The 20812-nt window shown below is 40.4% G+C and overlaps 1 protein-coding gene across 1 annotated transcript in view; it reads right to left on the bottom strand.

Moving 5' to 3' along the window:
• The window catches only part of LOC102285368 (tyrosine-protein phosphatase non-receptor type substrate 1-like), a 36269-nt gene extending 16003 nt beyond the window's left edge, over positions 1–20266 (bottom strand). The window contains exons 1-2 of the mRNA XM_070381343.1: positions 20120–20266; positions 2033–2389 (exon numbers count right to left, since the gene is read on the bottom strand). Coding sequence (XP_070237444.1) covers positions 2033–2389; positions 20120–20189 — 427 coding nt within the window. The 5' untranslated portion in view covers positions 20190–20266. The remainder of the gene's footprint in view (positions 1–2032; positions 2390–20119) is intronic.
• Between the last annotated feature and the right edge of the window lie 546 nt (positions 20267–20812).

The following is a 20812-nucleotide window of genomic DNA, read 5'->3' as shown; positions in this document are numbered from 1 at the left end:
TGAATGATCTATCTCATCTGGGTTGTAAAACTGGACTTGCCTCTCTTACAGGACTTGTTAAAATGTTTATTTCTAAAGGAGAGGACAAAGCAAGATTTTAAGAGGATGAGGTTGGAGCTTCCTCCATACTTTGACAAGCACAGTGGGGTGTGCAGAGAGCAGGGCCATGACACTGTGAGTGTTTAGGGTTCAATCTTGGCTCCTTTAGCTATTCACAAATCAAGTCCCCTCTCTGAACCTCAGGGTCCTCATCTGTAAAATGGAAAACAGACAACCTTTCCTTCTAAACACTGTTTAAAATGAGTAAATGCCTAAGGAGGATTCACCATCTGACAGGCTGCTCCTCCCCTCCCCTCCCTCCTTTCTCATCCAGAGAATCATCTGGCAGGCAGCCTGAGAAGAGGATGAACAACTCTGGGAGCCAGCAGATCTGAGAGGTGGGGGAGCCACTTACTAGCTGTATTGAGACTGAGCAGGGGACCCACCATCTGGGAAGTTTAGTAATATCTGCAAAATCATGATAAAGCCACCTGGCCTGCTGATGTCTGGAGGTTTGGGGAGATTCATTTGCTACCATGACTAGAAGGGAAAGTTGGCAATACTGTCACACAAATTAAAATCCTTATACTGTCTAAACTAGCAATGCCATTTCCAGTGGATATTTCTTCTCTGAGGAGAGTGACACGTGGAAAGTTATCCCTTCAGCACTGTTTCAGTAGCCCAAGGTTAGGAACAACTTAATGTCCATCAACAGAAGACTCTAAGATGAATGATGGTGTTGCCATATGCTGAGTGTTAAGTAGCTGTTGAAAACCAGGGCAGCTCTAGGTGCTGATACGGAATGAGGGATTTGGGATCATGCGGGTGAAAGTATGGACAGTTTTCCAGTCACCTCAGGCTCAGGGTCTGAATGTGAGGGACCTTCTGGACCTTTGGGAAAGCAATGAAAAGAGCCTGTTTCATGGTTAACTCAAGGAACTTTTATTCTGCAACTTGTGTGTGCAAGTCTCTTTCATGAAAGGAGTTCCAATGCTGGTGCAGGAAAGAGACTGGCTTGGAATCAGTTTGGGTTCTTAATGGATCCTCTCATTGTCTATGTGACTGTGGTCTGGACCGCTGTCATCTCCTGGCCTCAGCCACCATCTATACATGGGGGTTTGGGAGGATGGTATCTAGAGACCCATCCTGTTCTGAGAGTCCAGGATTCAGGGTCTTTGTCAGAAAAAATCTAAATAAACACCTTTTCTGCCTCTATAGGGCTGCTCCAGCTCCTAAGTCACCCACATGGAGAATTGTTTCCTTGAGGAGGGACATTCCGAGATGCTGGGAGACTTCAGTGATTATGTGAGTCAATGCGTGAATGACCGAAGAATTTTTTCAACAGATCCTCTGGAAACACCGAACCTCTCGGCATAGTCTTCAATCAGGGCCATCAGAATAAACACTGAAACTGTGTCTCTTAGAATCTCTTTTCAGTGCGATAGTCTGAATAGAAAATAAAGAAACCCCTCCCTGCCCTGGATGGACTTCTCCTCTTTGGGAGGAAGAGGACATAAGCTTCACGGGAGAGGAGCGCTCGCCTGCTTTGTTCACTGCTGCTTCCACAGCATCCAGGGCAGGGCCTGGCACACAGGAGGTGTTCAATAAGTGCTGAATAAAGAGAAGACTCAGCCACACTGAGGGTGCACTGTCCAGAGATAAGAAGTGAGGCTTGGCCATTAAAGGATCAAGTCACTCAGACTTTCATTTCCCTTATCCCTGGAATCAAAGGACTGAATGTGATGGAAAAGTCAACGGCTGTGGAACCAGGTAGATGGGGGATCCAGACTTTTCCCACATTTACCAGCTGTGGGGCCTGGAGCAAATAGCACAACGGTCATGGCCTCAAATACTCTGATTTGTAGAAGAGAGTAAAATCAGATCATGTCCAGATCACTGTTGTACCAGATTCCTTTTTTTGCTCAAAGAGTGAAGGGCATTCTTGTTGACTTGTCAGAGACCGGGAGACGAAGGACACCCTGGCCATACTCACCGCTCACAGTGAGATGAGTGCCTGGTCCAGACTTAAACTCCACGTCGACACCTTCTCCTTTCCGGAACTTCACACAGTAGTAGACACCAGTGTCTGCTGGGGTGATGTTACTGATGCGGATGGAAAAGTCCATGTTGTTTCTCTTTGTGGCATCTGAAACACTTGTTGCTCTGGGGAAGGGGGCTTCTTTTGAACTGTGGATTAACTCCCGACCTGGCCCAGTTCCCCTGAACCACTTGATGGGCCCCACAGGGCTCAGGGAGGTCACGGTGCAGTGCAGAGTGGCCGTCTCTCCTGCTGCAACTGACACTGACCTCTCAGGCTGAATCACCTGCAGCTCCCCGTCACCTGCCGCTCCTGGAGGAAAACACAAAGTAGTTATTTATTCATCCTCATGTGATCCTGTAGGTTCTCTCAAATGTTTATCAACGATCAATAATAGCTTTCATTGTCTGAATGCACCATGAATGGGCCTTAAACTCAGCACACTGCATGTACATTGCATGAAGCTTGCACAATGAGCCTGTAATGTAAGACACTAATCCAAGAGGGGAACCGAGGCACAGAGGTCAGTGATGTGGCAGAGACTGGGACTGAATACTTGAGCCCTCTCTGAAAGTGTCATGATTGACCCAATATTCCTGGGTGTTCACTGTGCCTTCAGGGAGTGCTGCATTCTGTCCTTTGCATTAGGTGGGACCACGTGACCTCTTAGATCACCGAGTTGTGAGGAGAAGTGATGCATGTATTTTGTATGTTATTCATTAAACTGCAAGTACCTTTATGGGCCAGCTTCTCTCCTTCCCAGAGATCCACATACTTATGATAAAATTGCTCCAACAGCCTGGATACTTGAGTGGCAGTGATGTTCAGAGCTCCCAACATACAATGAATGCTTAGCTTATGAAGAAAGTAAAACTTTGTTTCAACTCCTTGGGATTTTTTTCCCATGACACAGTCATGTTATATTAGTTACCTAAGGCAGCTGTAATAAATTATAGAAAATTTAGTGACTAAAAATGACAGTTTTACTGTCTTTTGATTCTGGATATGAAGGGACCAAAAACAGAATTACTGGACTAAAATCAAGGAGTCAACTGGGCTACATTCCATCTAGAGGCTCTGATCATTGTCTCTCCAAATTCTTGAGACTATCTACATTCTTTTTCTCAAGGTTTCTATCTTCTTATGGCTCCAATTGTGCTTCCATTGTCACTTGTCCTTTAACTTTGGCTTTCCTGCCTCCTTCTTATAAGATTATACTAGGCTTACATTGATAATTAAGAATATTCTTCCCATAGCAAGATTCTTAATCGCTTTTACAAAATTTTTTTGCCATGTAAAGTAAAACATTCACTGGTGAGTATTAGGACATAGAGCTCTTTGGTGGTCTATGTTTTGTTTACTTGATTTATAACTTGCTTTAATTGAAGTGTATTGATTTACCATGCTGTGTTAATTTTGCAGTATAGAAAGTGACTCAGTTATACATACACATTTTTAATATATTCTCTTCTGTTATTTTTATCATGTGATACTGAATATACTTCTCTGTGCTGTACAGCAGGATCTTGTTTTTTATCCTTTCCATATATAACAGCTTACCTAACCTCTACCCCACCTACCTGGACAACTCAAACTCCGTTCTCTTTGTCCGTGAATCTGTTTCTGTCTCATACATAGGTACACCTGTCTCTCTATCTCTCTTTGGCCACAATATGCAGCTTGTCGACTGCATTTTTCTAGAAACTTCCATTTCTTTTAGGTTGTTGAATTTGTTCAAATTTAACTGTTCATAGATTTCCTTATTTTTTCTTATACTTGTGTAATACTGGTCTTATGTCTCCTTTTTCATTTCTTATTTTGTTTATTTGAGTTCTCTCTTGTTTTCTTCAGCATTTTCAATATCTTCTTTTTGAAATTATTGTCTATTAGACTAAAGAGGTCTATTTAATTTTCTTTCTCAGGTGAATTTTCTTGGTCTTGTCTTTTAACTGGGCATGGTTCCTCTGCTTCTTATTTTACTGGAAGTTTAGGAGAAACAATTATCTCCTGTGGTCTTGGAGGGCTGTTTATACATGGGAACATCCATGTGTAGATTGTGTGGGTTTAATATTTCTGGTGCAAGGGCTGTTTTTAGTACATATACCTGTCACCTCTTTCCTCAGCATGAGCTGGCTATTATTCCCTTATGGGGGTGTGCCCATGTGGTGTCTGATACCCAGTTTGGAGTTCTTGGTGGCAGTGGTGGCTCACGCGTGCCCCCAGAGCACTCGATGGGAGTAGAAGCAGCTCATGACTCCACCTGGAGTCCAGGATTGACAGGGGCAAAACAACTGTTCCAAAGTGGGGGTGAGCTTCAAACCCTGCCCCGTCCTTACCAGCAGACAAACAGGCTGGGAAGCGTAGGGCAGTTGCAGTGACCATCTGTGCGTATCTCTCAATGTTCTAGCTGCTGCAAACTGGTTGCTACACTCTCCTTCAAGGCTCTGAGGTTCCCCATATCCCAGCTGATCTCCTTGCCATTGGGGGTACTTCCCAGGTTACAGGAAACTTTCCTCTTTCATAGCTCCCTCCCAAGTGTACAGGTCCCATCCTGATTCCTTTCTTTCTTCTTTTCTTCTCTTTTGTCTTACCCAGATACAAAGAGATTTTATTGCCCTTTCAGATGTCTGAGATCCTCTGCCAGCATTCAGTAGACATTCTGTGAGAATCATTCCACATGTAGATGTGTTTTTGATGTATTTGTGGGAGGAGGTGAGCTTCACATCCTAGCACTCAGCAATTTTGATGTTCCTCCTATGTCAGGGGGCTATTTTGTGTCTCAAGTTACATAAACCAGTTGCCATAACAAAAAATCTATATATGTGTCATTGTCACACACGAAGAATGACAAGGCAACTTATTGAAATTGAAAGAAATGCTCTTCAAACTGTGTAAAATTAAACTAGGTCAGTGACAGAAGAGGAAATAAAATAGTCACAGGCACATAGAAATCAAACAACATTCTCTTCAAAAATCAACATGCCAAGGAAGAAATCACAAGAGAAATTAAAAAACACTTGGAGACAAATGAAAACAAATACATACTATGAATACATATGAGATGCACAGAAAGCAGCCCTAATGGGAAATTTATAGCTGAAAATGCAGGCATTGAAGAACTTTACACTGCAAGAAACTAGAGAAAGAAGAGGAAAATAAACCCTAAACTGAAAGTTTGCAAATGAAAGAAAATAGCTGAGATTATTGAAGAGAAAAGTAAAATGTGAATAGTATAGCAGAGAAAATCCACAAGCCAAGAGGGGTTCTTCAAAAAGATCAACAGAATTAAGCAAATTTAGCTAGATTGCCTAAGGGAAAAAAGCAGAGTGTGGCAACCCAAATAATTAAAATCAGAAATAAAAAGCATACTAATAATGTCAAAGAAATAAAAGGGATTTTTAAAACAGTTCTATGAATGATTAAACACCAAAAATTTGGATAACATAGATAAATTGGACAAATTCTTGTAAGGACACAATACTGAAGCTGAATTATGAAGAAATAAAAAATTAGAGTAGACCTGTAACTAGCAATCAGATTCAATTAATAATAAAAAAAAAACCTCCCAACAAAGAAAGGCCCCAAATTACTTGTCTTCTCCAGTGAATGCTTCCAAACTTTTAAAGAAAACTAACAGTATTCTTCTTCAAACTCTTCAAAAAAGTCTTAAGAGGTGGGAGGACTTCTCAACTTTTTCAGAGTTCTATTGGCATTTTCCAGATATCACAGTGACATAAAGGCATAACAAGAAAGTACAGACCAATATCTCCCTTTTTCAAATTCTTTTCTCATTTAGGCTGCTACATAATATTGAGCAGATTTTCATATGCTATACAGTAGTTCTTCATTAGTTATCCATTTTAGACACAACAGTCTGTATATGTCAGTCCCAAGCTCCCTATCTATCCCTCTCCCTAACCCTTCTGCCCTCATAACCATAAATTTATTCTCTAAGTCTGAAAGAAACATAAGGTTTATGTTTTGTAAATAAGTTCATTTGTCTCATATTTTATCCCATATTTTAGTGTTATCTTATATTTGTCTTTCTCTCTCTGACTCACTTCACTCAGTATGACAATTTCTTGGGCCACTCATATTGCTTCAAATGGCATTATTTCATTCTTTTTAATGGATGAGTAATGATCCATTGCATATATGTACTAAGACTGTACAATGGAGGATAGACAGTCTCTTCAGTAAATGGTGCAGGGAAAACAGGATAGCTACATGTTAAAAAAAATGAAATTAGAACATTCTCTAATACCATAAACAAAAATAAACTCAAACTAGTTTAAAGACATAAATTTAATACCAGACACAATAAAACACAGCAAAATAAAGACAAAACATTCCTTGAATTAAAAGCATCAATATCTTTTCCCATCCATCTCCAAGAAGTAAAAACAAAGATAAACAAATTAGACATAATCACTCTCAAAAGCTTTTGTGCAGCAAAGAAACAATAAACAAAATGAAAAGATAACCACATTTTGGAAGAAAATAATTGCACATAATGTGACCAAAAAAGGATTAGAATCCAAAATTTACAGACAGGTCATACAGCTCAGTAACCAAAACAAACAAACAACCCAAACAAAAAATGGAGAAAAACCTAAATAGACATTTCTCCAAAGAAGACATACAGATGACCAAAAAGCACATAAAAAGCTGCTCAACATTGCTAGAGAAATGCAAATCAAAACTACAATGAGATATCACCTCATATCAGTTCGAATGGTCATCATCAAAAAATCCACAAACAATAAATGCTGGAGAGGGTGTGGAGAGAAGGGAACCTCCTACACTGCTGGTGGGAATGTAAACTGGTACAGCCACTGTGGAGAATAGTATGAAAGTTCCTTGGAAAACTAAAAATAGAGCTATCATATGATCCACTTCTGGGCATAAATCTGCAGAAAAACATGATCCAAAAGGATATATGTGCTGCAGTGTTCATAGTAGCACTATCCACAATAGCCAAGACATGGAAGTAATGTAAATCTCTATTGATAGAAGAATGGACACAGACCAATAACTCACATGACTGTTGATGCAGCAATCCTCAATAAAATGTTAGAAAATCCAATTCAATAACATATTAAAAGAATTATGCACCAGGACAAACTGGGATATATTGCTGGAATATAAAAATGGTTCAGCATATGAAAATATATGCACTGGTGTGTTGCAGTCCATGGGGTCACAAAGAATCAGGCATGATGTGGCAACTAAACAGCAATATGAAAATCAAACCATGTATTTTGCCACTTTAATAGAATAAAGAGGAAAAAATTGATGCTGAAAAAGCACTTAACAAAAGTTAATATTTTTTGTGATAAGAAATCAATAAACTAGGAATAGATGGAAAATTGCCCAATAAATGAAGTTGTATATGAAAAACCCACATTAACAGCCTCATTTATGGTAAAATTCTGAAAGCTTCCCCTAAAGTCAGGAACAAGGCATGCCCATTTTTGCCACTTCTAGTTAACACAATACTGGAAATTCAGAGAAAAGCAATTAATTAAGTAATATGTATAAAATGTATTCAAAATGGAAAGAAGTGAAATGATCTTGTTTGTGTGTGACATGATTTCCATGTAGCAATTCTAAAGATTCTGACATTAAAAACTGGTAAATCTAGCAAGTAAATTCGGCAAAGTTTTGAGGTACAAAGTCAACACACAAAAATCAGGTTTTTTTTCTACATACTGCTACTGCTAAGTCACTTCAGTCGTGTCCAACTCTGTGCAACCCCACAGATGGCAGCCCACCAAGCTGCCCTGTCCCTGGGATTCTCCTGGCAAGAACACTGGAGTGGGCTGCCATTTCCTTCTCCAATGCATGAAAGTGAAAAGTGAAAGTGAAGTCACTCAGTAGTGTCCGACTCCTAGCAACCCTATGGACTGCAGCCCACCAGGCTTCTCAGTCCATGGGATTTTCCAGGCAAGAGTACTGGAGTGGGGTGCCATTGCCTTCTCCATTTCTACATACTAGTGACAATGAATCCAAAAAAGAACTTATAATAGCTACATATTAGCTAAGTATAAAATACCTAGGAGTCAATTTCATAATGGAAATGAAAGACTTGCACATCACAAAGTACAAAAATGATATTGTACATAGGAAATCTAAAGATGGAAAAGGAGAAGGAAATGGCAGAAGGAAATGGAGAAGGAAATGGCAACCCACTCCAGTGTTCTTGCCTGGAGAATCCCAGGGACGGGGGAGCCTGGTGGGCTGCTGTCTCTGGGGTCGCACAAAGTTGGACACGACTGAAGCGACTTAGCAGCAGTAGCAGCAGCAGCAAAGATGCCACCAGAGGATGAAACTGGAGTCTATTATACAGAGTGAAGTAAGTCAGAAAGAAAAACACCAATATAGTATATTAGCATATACATATGGAATTTAGAAAGATGGTAATGATGACCCTATATGTGAGATAGCAAAAGAGACACAGATATAAAGAACAGACTTTTGTACTATGTGGGAGAAGGTGAGGGTGGGATGATTTGGGAGAACAGCATTGAAACATGTATATTACCATATGTGAAATAGATGACCAGTCCAAGGTTGATGCATTAAAAGGGCACTCAAAGCCAGTGCACTGGGACAACCCTGAGGGATGGGATGGGGAGGGAGGTGGGAGGGGGGTACAGGATGGGGGACACATGTACACCCATGGCTGATTCATGTCAATGTATGGCAAAAACCACTACAATATTGTAAAGTAATCAGACTCAAATTAAAATAAATAAATAAATTTTAAAAAGTTTATAAAAAAAAAGTTTATAGACCACTGAGTCTCACCACCAAAGATTCCAATTTAATTAGACTTGGATATATACTGAGCATGAGGATTTTAAAAGTACTTAGGTTGCTTCTACCTCTACAAGGTTGAGAACTTCTGATCTAAGTCAGATCTTTCATTCAAAGGTGACTTGTGTGTATGCCATGATCCCTAAGTGATCAAGGGCAAATGCCGAAGAACCTAAAGAGATCAGAGGTGTAAAGATATGAAAAGCCTACTGTAGCTATAGGCAACTTGTTTTCCCCATTATTTCTGATAATTATTCCTCATATAGTCTCTCCTCACTATAGAGCTTAGCCTATTAAAATATTGTTTCTGATCCAAACTCACACTTGCATACTTTGCTTTTGGGGTGAAATCACTGCTCTATTTTCTGTCTTCTGTTCATCTTACTCAATACTCATCTGACTCAATACTGGTCAGTAAAATTCTCTTTGCCCTAAATGCTCAGCTGTTCAATTTATACTTCTCAAGCCCTTGGTGTACTAGCTTCTTTACTCATTCATGATCAACATATTACTGCTTTGTTTGTTTGCATTTTATCCTTCAATAACTCTTTAATGAACTCACTGTAATAAATTCTCTTCATTAAAGTGAAAAAACAACAAACAAATGAACAAAAAGATGCCACCAGAAAACTAATAGAATTCATCAATGGATTTGGTAAAGTTGCAGGATATAAAATTAATACATAGAAATCTGTTACATTTCTATACAACAACAAAAGATCAGAAAGAAAAATGAAAGAAACCATCCCATTTAACATCACATCAGAAAAAATACAATACCAAAAAATCAACATTCTTAAGGAGATATAAGACATGTACTCTGAAAACTATAAGATGCTGTTGAAAGAAACCAAAGAAGGCACATGTCATTGAGATGCTAATTTGTGTCCAATTCTTTGCAAACCCACAGACTGCAGCATGCCAAGCTCCCCTTTCACTATCTCCCAGAGTTTTCTCAAATTCATGTCCATTGAGTCAGTGATGCTAACTATCTCATCTTCTGCTGCCCCCTTCTTCTTTTGCCTTCAATCTTTCCCAGCATCAGGATCTAGGACTGGAGTTTCAGCTTCAGCATCAGTCCTTTTAATGAATATTCAGAATTGATTTCCTTTAGGATTGACTGCTTTGATCTCCTTGCAGTCCAAGGGACCCTCAAGAGTCTTCTCCAGGACCACAATTCAAAGCATCAATTCTTCAGTGCTCAGCCTTCTTTATGGTCCAACTCTCACATCTGTGCATGACTAATGGAAAAGTCACAGCTTTGACTATACAGATCTTTGTCAGCAAAATGATGCTTTTGGTTTTTAATATGCTGTCTTTTCTTCCAAAGAGCATATTTTAATGTCATGGTTGCTGTCACCATCCATGGTGACTTTGGAGCCCAAGAAAATAAAATCTATCACTGCTTCCACCTTTCTCCCATTGTGTTTGTCCTGAAGTGATGGGATCAGATGTCATGATCTTAGTTTTTTGAATTTAGAGTTTCAAGTCAGCTTTTTCACTCTCCTCTTTTACCCTCATCAAGAGGCTCTTTACTTCCTTTTCACTTTCTGCCATTAGAGTGCTATTATCTGCATATCTGAGGCTGTTGATATTTCTCCCAACAGTCTTGATTCCAGCTTGTGATTCATCCAGCCCAGCATTTCACATGATGTACTCTGCATACAAGTTAAATGAGCAGGGTGACAATATACAGCCTTGACGTACTCCTTTCCCAATTTGGAATCAGTCTGTTGTTCCATGTTCAGTTCTAACTGTTGCTTCTGGAGACACATACAGGTTTCTCAGAGGACAATTAAGGTGTATGGTATTCCCATCCCTTTAAGAATTTTCCACAGTTTGTTGTGATCCACACAGTCAATGGCTTTAGGCTAGTTGATGAAACAGAAGTAGATGTTTTTCTGGAATTTCCTTGCTTTCTCTATGATTCAATGAATGCTAGCAATTTGATCTCTGGTTCTTCACATAAGGAAAGATATACCACATTCTCAGATTGGAAGGATGAATATTGTTTAAGTGACTATACTACCCTTAACCCCACCATAGAGCCACTGAGCAGATGACCCACAAACTGCAGAAAAATTATGTTAAATAAATTCTCACACTGTTAAGTTCTAGGACCCACAACAGATTTCCCAACCTGGGGATCTGGCAAAGGGACAGAGAATCCCCAGGGAATTTGACTTTGGAGGCCAGCAGGATTTGATTACAGAACTTCCACAGGACTGGGGAAACAGACTTTTGGCACAAACAAAACCTTGCATGCACCAGAACCCAGGAGAAAGGAGCAGTGACCCCACAAGAGACTGATCCAGACTTGCCTGTGAGTGTAGAAGAGTTTCCAGCAGAGGTGTGAGTTGACAGTGGCCTGCTGCAGCGTCAGGGGCACTGAACACAACAGTGCCTGCAAAAGACCTTTTGAAGCAGGTCACCATTATCTTCATTACTCCCACCATAGTTTGGTCTCAGGTCAAATAACAGGGAGGGCACAACAACAGAAAATTGGATTAAAGATTTACTGAGCGTGGCCCCACCCATCAGAACAAGACCCAGTTTTTCCCCACAGTCAGTTCTCCCATCAGGAAGCTTCCATAAGGTTCTTATCTTTATCCTTCAGAGGGCAGACAGAATGAAAACCACAATCACAGAAAACTAATCAAACTGATCACATGGACCATAGCTTTGTCTAACTCAGTGAACTATGAGCCATGCCATGTAGGGCCATCCAAGGTGGATGGGTCATGGTGGAGAGTTCTGACAAAATGTGGTCCACTGGAGAAGGGAATGACAAACCACTTCAGTATTCGTCCCTTGAGAACTTCATGAACAGTATGAAAAGGCAAAAAGATATGACACTGAAAGCTGAACTCCCCCAGTTGGTAGGTGCCCAATATTGCTACTGGAGAAGAGTGGGGAAATAACTCCAGAAAGAAAAGACAGAGCCAAAGCAAAAACAATGAACAGTTGTGGATGTGACTGGTGATGGAAGTAAAGTCTGATGCTATAAAGAACAATATTGCATAGGAACCTGGTATGTTAGGTCCACAAATCAAGGTAAATTGGAAGTGGTCATACAGGAGATGGCAAGAGTGAACATTGACATTTGAGGAACCAGTGAACTAAAATGGACTGGAATAGGTGAATCTAATTCAGATGATCATTATATCTACTACTGTGGGCAAGAATATCTTAGAAGAAATGGAGTAGCCCTTAGAGTAAACAAAAGAGGCCAAAATGCAGTACTTGGGTGCAATCTCAAAAATGACAGAATGATCTCTGTTCATTCTCAAGGCAAGCCATTCAATATCACAGTAATCCAAGTCTATGTCCCAAACACTAATGCTAAAGGTCTGAATACAAAGCCACTAAGGTCTGAATACAAGACTTTCTAGAACTAACACCCCAAAAAGATGTCCTTGTCATCATGGGAGACTGGAATGCAAAAGTAGGAAGTCAAGAGATACCTGGAGTAACAGGCAAATTTGGCCTTGGAGTACAAAATGAAGAGGGCAAAGGCTAACAAAATTTTCCCAAGAGAATGCACTGGTCATAGCAAACACCTTCTTCCGACAACACAAGAGAAGACTCTACACATGGACATCACCAGATGGTCAATATTGAAATCAGATTGATTATATTATTTGCAGCCAAAGATGGAGAAGCTCTATACAGTCAGCAAAAATAAGACTGGGAGCTGACTGTCGCTTAGATTCAGACTTAAATGGAAGAAAATAGGGAAAACCACTAGACCATTCAGGTATGACCTAAATCAGATCCCTTACAATTATACAGTGGAAGTGACAAATAGATTCCAGGGATAAGATCTGATAGGCAGAGTGCCTGAAGAATTATGGACAGAGTTTCATGACATTGTACAAGGAGCAGTGATCAAGACCATCCCCAAGAAAAAGAAATGAAATAAGGCAAAATGGTTGTCTGAGGAGGCCTTACAGATAGTTGAGAAAAGAAGAGAAGCTTAAGGCAAAGGAGAACAGGAAAGATATACCCATTTGAATGCAGAGTTCCAAAGACTATCAAGGAGAGATAAGAAAACCTTCCTTAGTGATCAATGCAAAGAAATAGAGGACAACAACAGAATGAGAAAGACTGTAGAGATCTTTTCAAGATCATTAGAGATACTAAGTTAACATTTCATGAAAAGATGACCTCAATAAAGGATAGAAATGGTATGGACGTAACAGAAGCAGAAGATATTAAGAAGAGGTGGCAAGAATACACAGAAGAACTATACAAAAAAGATCTTCATGACCCAGATAAGCACGATGGTGTGATCACTCATCTAGAGCCAGACATCCTGGAATGTGAAGTCAAGTGGGCCTTAGGAAGCATCACTATGAACAAAGCTAGTGGAGGTGATGGAATTCCAGTTGAGCTATTTCAAATCCTAAAAGATGATGCTGTGAAAGTGCTGTACTCAATATGCCAGCAAATTTGGAAAACTCAGCAGTGGCCACAGGCCTGGAAAAGGTCAGTTTTCATTCCAATGTCAAAGAAAGGCAATGACAAAGAGTGCTCGAACTACCACACAATTGCACTCATCTCACACGCTGCTGCTGCTGCTGCTAAGTCGCTTCAGTCGTGTCCGACTCTGTGCGACCCCATAGATGGCAGCCAACCAGGCTCCCCTGTTCCTGGGATTCTCCAGGCAAGAACACTGGAGTAGGTTGCCATTTCCTTCTCCACATCTCACATGCTAGCAAAGTAATACTCAAACTTCTCCAAGCCAGGCTTCAATGGTACATGAACTGTGAACTTATAGATGTTCAAGTTGGATTTAGAAAAGGCAGAGTAACCAGAGATCAAATTGCCAATATCTGGTGGATCATCAAAAAGAAAAAGAGTTCCAGACAAACATCTACTTCTGCTTTATTGACTATGTCAAGCCTTTTGACTGTGCGGATCACAATAAACTGTGGAAAATTCTGAAAGAGATGGGAATACCAGACCACCTGACCTGCCTCATGAGAAATCTGTGTGCAGGTCAAGAAGCAATAGTTAGACCTGAATATGGAACAACAGACTGGTTCCAAATTGAGAAAAGAGCACGTCAAAGCTGTATATTGTCACCCTGCTTATTTAACTTATATGCAGAGTACATCATGCAAAATGCCAGGCTGGATGAAGCACAAGCTGAAACCAAAATAGCGGGGATAAATATCAATAATCTCAGATAGGCAGAAGACATCACCCTTAAGGCAAGAAGTGAAGAAGAACTAAAGAACCTCTTGATGAAAATGAAAGAGGAGAGTGAAAAAGTTGACTTAAAACTCAACATTCAAAAAACTAAGATCAGGGCTACTGGTCCCATCACTTTAGGCAAATAGATAGGGAAACAATGGAAACAGTGACAGAGTTTACTTTCTTGGGCTCCAAAATCACTGCAGATGGTGACTGCAGCCATGAAATTAAAAGGTGCTTGCTCCTTGCAAGAATAGCTATGACAAGCCTAGACAGCATATTAAAAAGCAGAGACATTACTTTACCAACAAAGGTCCATCTAGTCAAAGCTATGGTTTTTCCAGTGGTCACGTATGGATGTGAGAGTTGGACTATAAAGAAAGCTGAGTGAGGAAGAACTGATGCTTTTGAACTGTGGTGTGGGAGAAGACTCTTGAGAGTCCCTTGGACTGCAAGGAGATCAAAGCAGTCAATCCTAAAGGAAATCAGTCCTGAATATTCATTGGAAGGACTGATACTGAAGCTGAAACTCCAATACTTTGGCCACCTGATGCAAAAAACTCACTGACTGGAAAGACCCTGATGCTGGGAAAGATTGAAAGCAGGAGGAGAAGGGGACAACAGAAGATAAAATGGATGGCATCACCAACTCAATGGATATGAGTTCATGCAAGCTCCGGGAGTTGTTGATGGACAGGGAAGCCTCAAATGCTGCAATCCATGGGGTTGGAAAGAGTCGGACATGACTGAGTGACTGAACTCACTGACTGACCCAAAGTAATTTATAGAGTTAATGCAATGTATTGCATTGTATATATGCAAGTGTATAGCACAAGGAACTCTGGCCAATGTTATACACCAGTCTGGATGGGAGGAGAATTAGTGTGAGAATGGATACAAATGTACATATGGCTAAGTCCCTATACTGTCTACCTGAAACTATCATAGTATTGTTAATTGAGTATATTCCAATACAAAACAAAACGTTTAAAAAAAGAATCTGGGTGATTGATTATGATTGGACAGCAAGTTATGAGTTGAATAGCCAGGAGTCACCATTGGGCCAATTATTTCACTACAGGTTCAAGCTATCCACTTGATTTCTCTGCCTCATTGACTATCCAATTTCTGAAGATATAGAGAAATACAAACACAATCCCTCTTATCTGAAATGTTGTATTAAGCAAGCATGGGTTTCATTCCAGGGATGTAAATAAGAGGAGCAGGCTGCTTGGCCCCAAAACAAACCTGGGTTCTTTTCTATTTCTTCCCTATTCCTTTGTAGTTCAACTTTGCAGAGTTGAGCTGATAAACCCATGCACTCAGCACTACTTGTAACCAGTCATACCTCCCAAGGAGGGGACATACTATTACAGGGCAGGTCTTATGATGTGCCAACAGCTTCAGATGATTTAGATTGTTAAGTCTGGAGAGAAGAAGTGAGGTTGGGGAAGTTGAACTGCTAAGACAAAAGTGGGAAGAAACGTGAGAGAACTTTGGAGGGAGAAATGGAGGGACAGGAAGAGGTAGAAGAGACTAGGGGTCAGAAGGGTGAGAGGCGCCAGGAGATTGCAAACATTCTGCCAACTGTATGTCAGCAACTCTCCAATTACCTCTCTGGTCCAGGCATTTTTCCAGAACTCTGAACTTGCATGTCCAACTATCAACTTGTCATACTTTCTGGACAGAAATAAACATCTCACAGTTAACACGTCTAACACTGAGGTGAATTTCCCCCCTACCCTCTATATTTCAGCTGAGCCACAGTTTTTCTTTCAGATGCCCAGTTATCAAAACCTTGAAGTTTTTCTCTCCCATTCCAAGTCCCATGCATCAGAAAATCCTATTGCCTCCTCTTTAGTGTGCATCCAGTATCTGACCTCTTTCTCTTATCTCTACTAACTACTGTTCAGTGCAAGCCATTTTTACTTTTTTTGAATGAATGTTATGACTTCAAATGCTCTAGTTGCTTCTATCAACGTCCTGCATAGTCTCTGCTGTGCTGTGCTGTGCTTCATCGCTCAGTTGTGTCAATTCTTTGCGACCCTATTGACTGTAGCCCGCCAGGTTCCTCTGTCCATGGGGATTCTCCAGGCAAGAATACTGGAGCAGGTTGCCATGCCCTTCCAGGGCATCTTCCCAACCCAGGGCTCCCTCATTGCAGGTGGATTCTTTACCTTCTGAGCCACCAGGGAAGCCTAAGAATACTGGAGTGGGTAGCCTGTCCCTTCTCCAGGGGATCTTCTGTCCCAGGAATTGAACCAGAGTCTCTTGCATTGTGGGTGGATTCTTCACCAGCTGAGCTACAGGGAAGCTCCCTGTGTCTATTCTCAATCAAATGCTCAAATAAATTAAAACTCATGTCAGATCAAGTCACTTCTCTCTTCAAAGCCACAATGGCAATACTTTCACTCAGAGCAAAAGCCCAAATCCTTCAGCACAGGAGGATGATTCTATTCTCAGGGCCTCTGCACATGCTGCTCCCTGTCAGGAAGGCTCCTCCCCGAGATAACCACAATGCTCATCCCAGAACTTTCTTTCAAACTGCCCCATCTCTGTGATGCCCATGCAAGACTACCAGGTTTAAAATACATCCCACCCAACAAATTCTCCCAATTCAGTTATCCAATTATTCTTTGTTTTGTTTTCTTTTTAATTTTTTATTTTGTATTGGGGTACAGCCAATTAAAAAACAATGCTGTAATAGTTTCAGGTGAACAGTGAAGGGACTCAGCCATACATATGCATATATATGTATATATACCATATATGCATATGCATATATTCACCTCCAACCTCCCCTCTCATACAGGCTTCCCATAACATTGAGCAGAGTTCCATGTGCTATACAGCTGATTTTACGTTTTAAGTACAGCAGACTGTACATGTCCATCCCAAACTGTACCACTATCCCTTCCCCTCATTCTTCTTCCCACAACCGTAAGCTCATTCTTGAAGTCTGTATGTTTCTGTTTTGTAGTTCATTTGTATCATGTCTTTATGGATTCCACATATAAGAGATGTCATGATATTTCTCCTTCTCTGACTTACTTCATTCAGTATGATACTCTCTAGGTCCATCCATGTTGTTCCAAATGGCATTATTTCATTCCTTTTATGGCTGAGGACTATTCGACCATATATACATACCACATCTTTATCCATTCCTCTGCTGATGGATGTTTAGCTTGCTTCCATGTCTTGGCTATTGTAAACAGTGCTGCAGTGAACACTGGGGTGCATGTATCTTTTCAGATCATGTCCAGGACTGGGATTGCAGGGTCATATGGTAGCTCATGTCCAGATATATGCCCAGGACTGGGATTGCAGGGTGGTAGCTCTATTTTTAGTTTTCTAAGGAACCTCCATACTGTTCTCTGGGGCTTCCCAGGTGGCACAGTGGTAAAGGCCAACACAAGAGACCCAAGAGACATGGGTTCAATCTCTGGGTCAGGAAGATCCCATGAGTAGGGAATGGCAACCAACTCCTGTATTCTTGCCTGAAAAATTCCATGGACAGAGGAGCCTGGTGGGCTATAGTCCAAGAGTCACAAAGAGCCAGACATCACTGAGCAACTGAGTGAATACTGTTCTCTGTAGTAGCGGTGCCAATTTACATTCCTACCAACAGTGCAGGAGGGTTCCCATCTCCCCACACTGGCTCCAGAATTTATTGTTTGTGGGTTTTTGATGAAAGCCATTCACCAATATGAAGTGATATCTCACTTTAGTTTTGATTTGCATTTTATTACATTGACATCTTTTCAAGTACCTATTGGCCAACTGTATGTCTTCTTTGGAGAGATGTCTATTTAGGTCTTCTGCTAATTTTTTGAGTGTTTTTTTTGCTTTGGTTCTATTAAGTGTCATGAGCTGTTTGTAAATTTTGGAGACTAGCCCATTTTCAGTCACATCATTTGCAAATATTTTCTCTCAATCTGTGGATTGCCCTTCATTTTGTTTGTTGTTTCTTTATTATGCAAAAACTTTTGAGTTTAAGTAGGTCTCATTTGTTTATTTTTGTTTTTATTTCCATTCTGGGAGATAGATCAAAAAAGATATTGTTCTGATTTATGTCAAAGAGTGTTCCGATTATATTTTTCTCTAGGAGCTTTATAGTTTCAAGTCTCAAATTTAGGTCTTTAATGCATTTTGAGCTTATTTTTGGGTATGAAGTTAAAGAACAAACTAATTTCATTTTTTACATGTCAGCTACTCTTTCCTAACATGTAGCATTTTCTAATATTCTGTATTATTTGCTGAATTATAAGTCTATTGTTTATTGTCATTTCTTTCACTAAGATAAACATCAATGAGGGCAATTAGTTTGTCTCTTTGATTCAACAATTTAACCCAAGTTCCTTCCTGCCATATACTAAATATCAAAGTAATATATGTATGATATGTGAACTGCCCAGTGTGACAACTCCCCAAGACAATGAGCTCTATTTTAAGCAGTTAATCTCCGTAGAAATTATGTCAGAAGTTGAGTTTTCCATGTAAATAACTTGGTGAAAAAAAGGAACTTGCTTGTATGAGGAAGCAAAAAAAAGGGCCAAGGAGAAGAAAACCACAAACCCTCTACTCCACCCTTCCCCTTCATCAGACCCACTGGCAGAAGCCACAGAAGTATCTTGGGTGGAAGAAGGGTCACAGTATCTAGAAGAGCAATGGTTAAACCTATGTGCTCTACTATCAGATGTCTTGAGTTCAAACCATATCAGGTAACACTGAGTGTTCTTGAACTTCTCCTTGCTCAGTTTTATTATCTGTAAGGTAGGGATGACAAGAGGATCCACCTTGGATATAATAATCACATGAGTTAGCAACCATGGGAATTTCCAACTCTGGCCCATGATGTATGTTTAAGAAAATGAATTGTTATTACTCATTAGATGTCCTGAGGAATGGAAGCTTCAACTAGCATTAGGTGATATAGATAAAGTTATAGACAGGGATGTGGTTATAATTACAGATATAGATACGGATATACAGATCATATAGGCAAGAGTCTCTGAATTCTTTTTAGCCTCCATTCCTCCTCATCCTTAACCAGCACGAAAGAGGGGACTCTAAGATAGCAATGCATAAAATTCTGCTCATTTACCAGGAGAAAAGTATTCTTGTCTTAAGTAACAGTTTGGGTGAGAGAGGTTTATAGAGAAGTAGAAAGCAAACACTTTTTTTGTTGTTGAAAGCAAAAACTTAACATATATTTATATCATTTCATATAGACTTAAAAATTAAAGAAGTCTTTTTGAAATCCCATGTGTCTGAAAAGACTTCCTCATACTCACACACACACACACATAAATACATGCATCCACAAACATGTATTAGAGAATAGCCTAGCATTGTAGTATACAGGTTGTTTTGAGAATCAAATGAAATTACAATACCTGTTAAAGACTTAGTGCAAACTTCAACGCATGGGAACCATTCAACACATCATTGACCAAAACTTGGGAGTACACAATGCACGATTTGAATGCTTCTGTTCTCTTAGTAGCATGATGGGTGAAGACTAATCTATTGTTTATTTCTCAGTATCTTCTGATTTTTCTGCCATTAGGATTCTCTGAGAAGCTGAGTTGCATGATATGATTAAAAGAATCAGCTTGAGCCGGACACTCTAGATTTGAATCTCATGCTGCCAATGCCTTAGGTCAGTTAATATCGGGCAAGTTACTCTCTGCCTCAATCTCCTCATCTGCAAATCAGGAGTAATGGTCATTTATCATATGGGATGTTGTGAGGATTATACAAGTTAATGCACATAAATTTGTCATTGCTGGTATTTGAAGCATCATCCGTTTGGATACCTCTGCTAAGCAGCTGGAGGTGATGGATCCGCAGAGAAAACACTCAAATCCCTGATTTCATGCTTTCAGATAATGCCCAGTCTTTGGCCTTCTGCGGCTGTCCTTGGTGGCACACCCATGTTTACATGGAAACTCTAAAAGTGCAGGGCAGTGGGGAGGTCCAGAGGGCAGGGAAAGGGATTCTATCCCAAGAAATGCTCACCTATGAATCCCAGCAGTAGAATCATTAGCAGGCAAGGAGGAGTGTGTAATGAGGAGGCAAGGATGGGCATCGTGGAGGCCTGAGGAATCTGCTCTGTCCAAATGTGTGAGCTAGGAGAACATGAACTTCTGTGCTCTGTGGAAAGGAAAGAAGCCCCACCCACTATGGTATAAGAGGAAGTGCCTATGATAGGGTCAAATGGCTATGAGATTGCAATATATTTCTAGGTTCAAGACAGTTCCTGCTTCAGATGTGAAATAGAAATCAGGCAGAAAATATAGCTAGTTACTCATCTTACATTTTCAGAGACTGAACAGGCCTAGCAGAAATAAAACTCTGGCCCCACCCCGGGCCTCTGTTGCCTCCCCTGGGTTCCTCTCCACATTTATGGTGACTCCCAAATGGGAGCCCCAGGCAAACTCACAGACCCCAGGAAGGATATGTGGCTGGGGGCTGAGTTCCGAAGTCCCAATTCTAGGACCCTAGGTTGTAGCTGGATTTCAGTCTCATTCTGCACCTGCCTCAGTGAAGATCTACTGACTGACCTGGATAAAGGAAGGGGGCTCACCAGGGCCTTCTCAACTTTGGGATGGAACCAGATGTACTTTTGAAATGATTTCTTATTCCAACATTTTATCAATGTAACTGGCAAAACTTAGCCCAAATGAACAGTGCAATGTGGACCTCACAACT

Source organism: Bos mutus, chromosome 13, assembly GCF_027580195.1.
Source record: "Bos mutus isolate GX-2022 chromosome 13, NWIPB_WYAK_1.1, whole genome shotgun sequence".
NCBI classification, from domain to species: domain Eukaryota; kingdom Metazoa; phylum Chordata; class Mammalia; order Artiodactyla; family Bovidae; genus Bos; species Bos mutus.
This window is presented reverse-complemented; position numbering and strand designations above follow the sequence as displayed.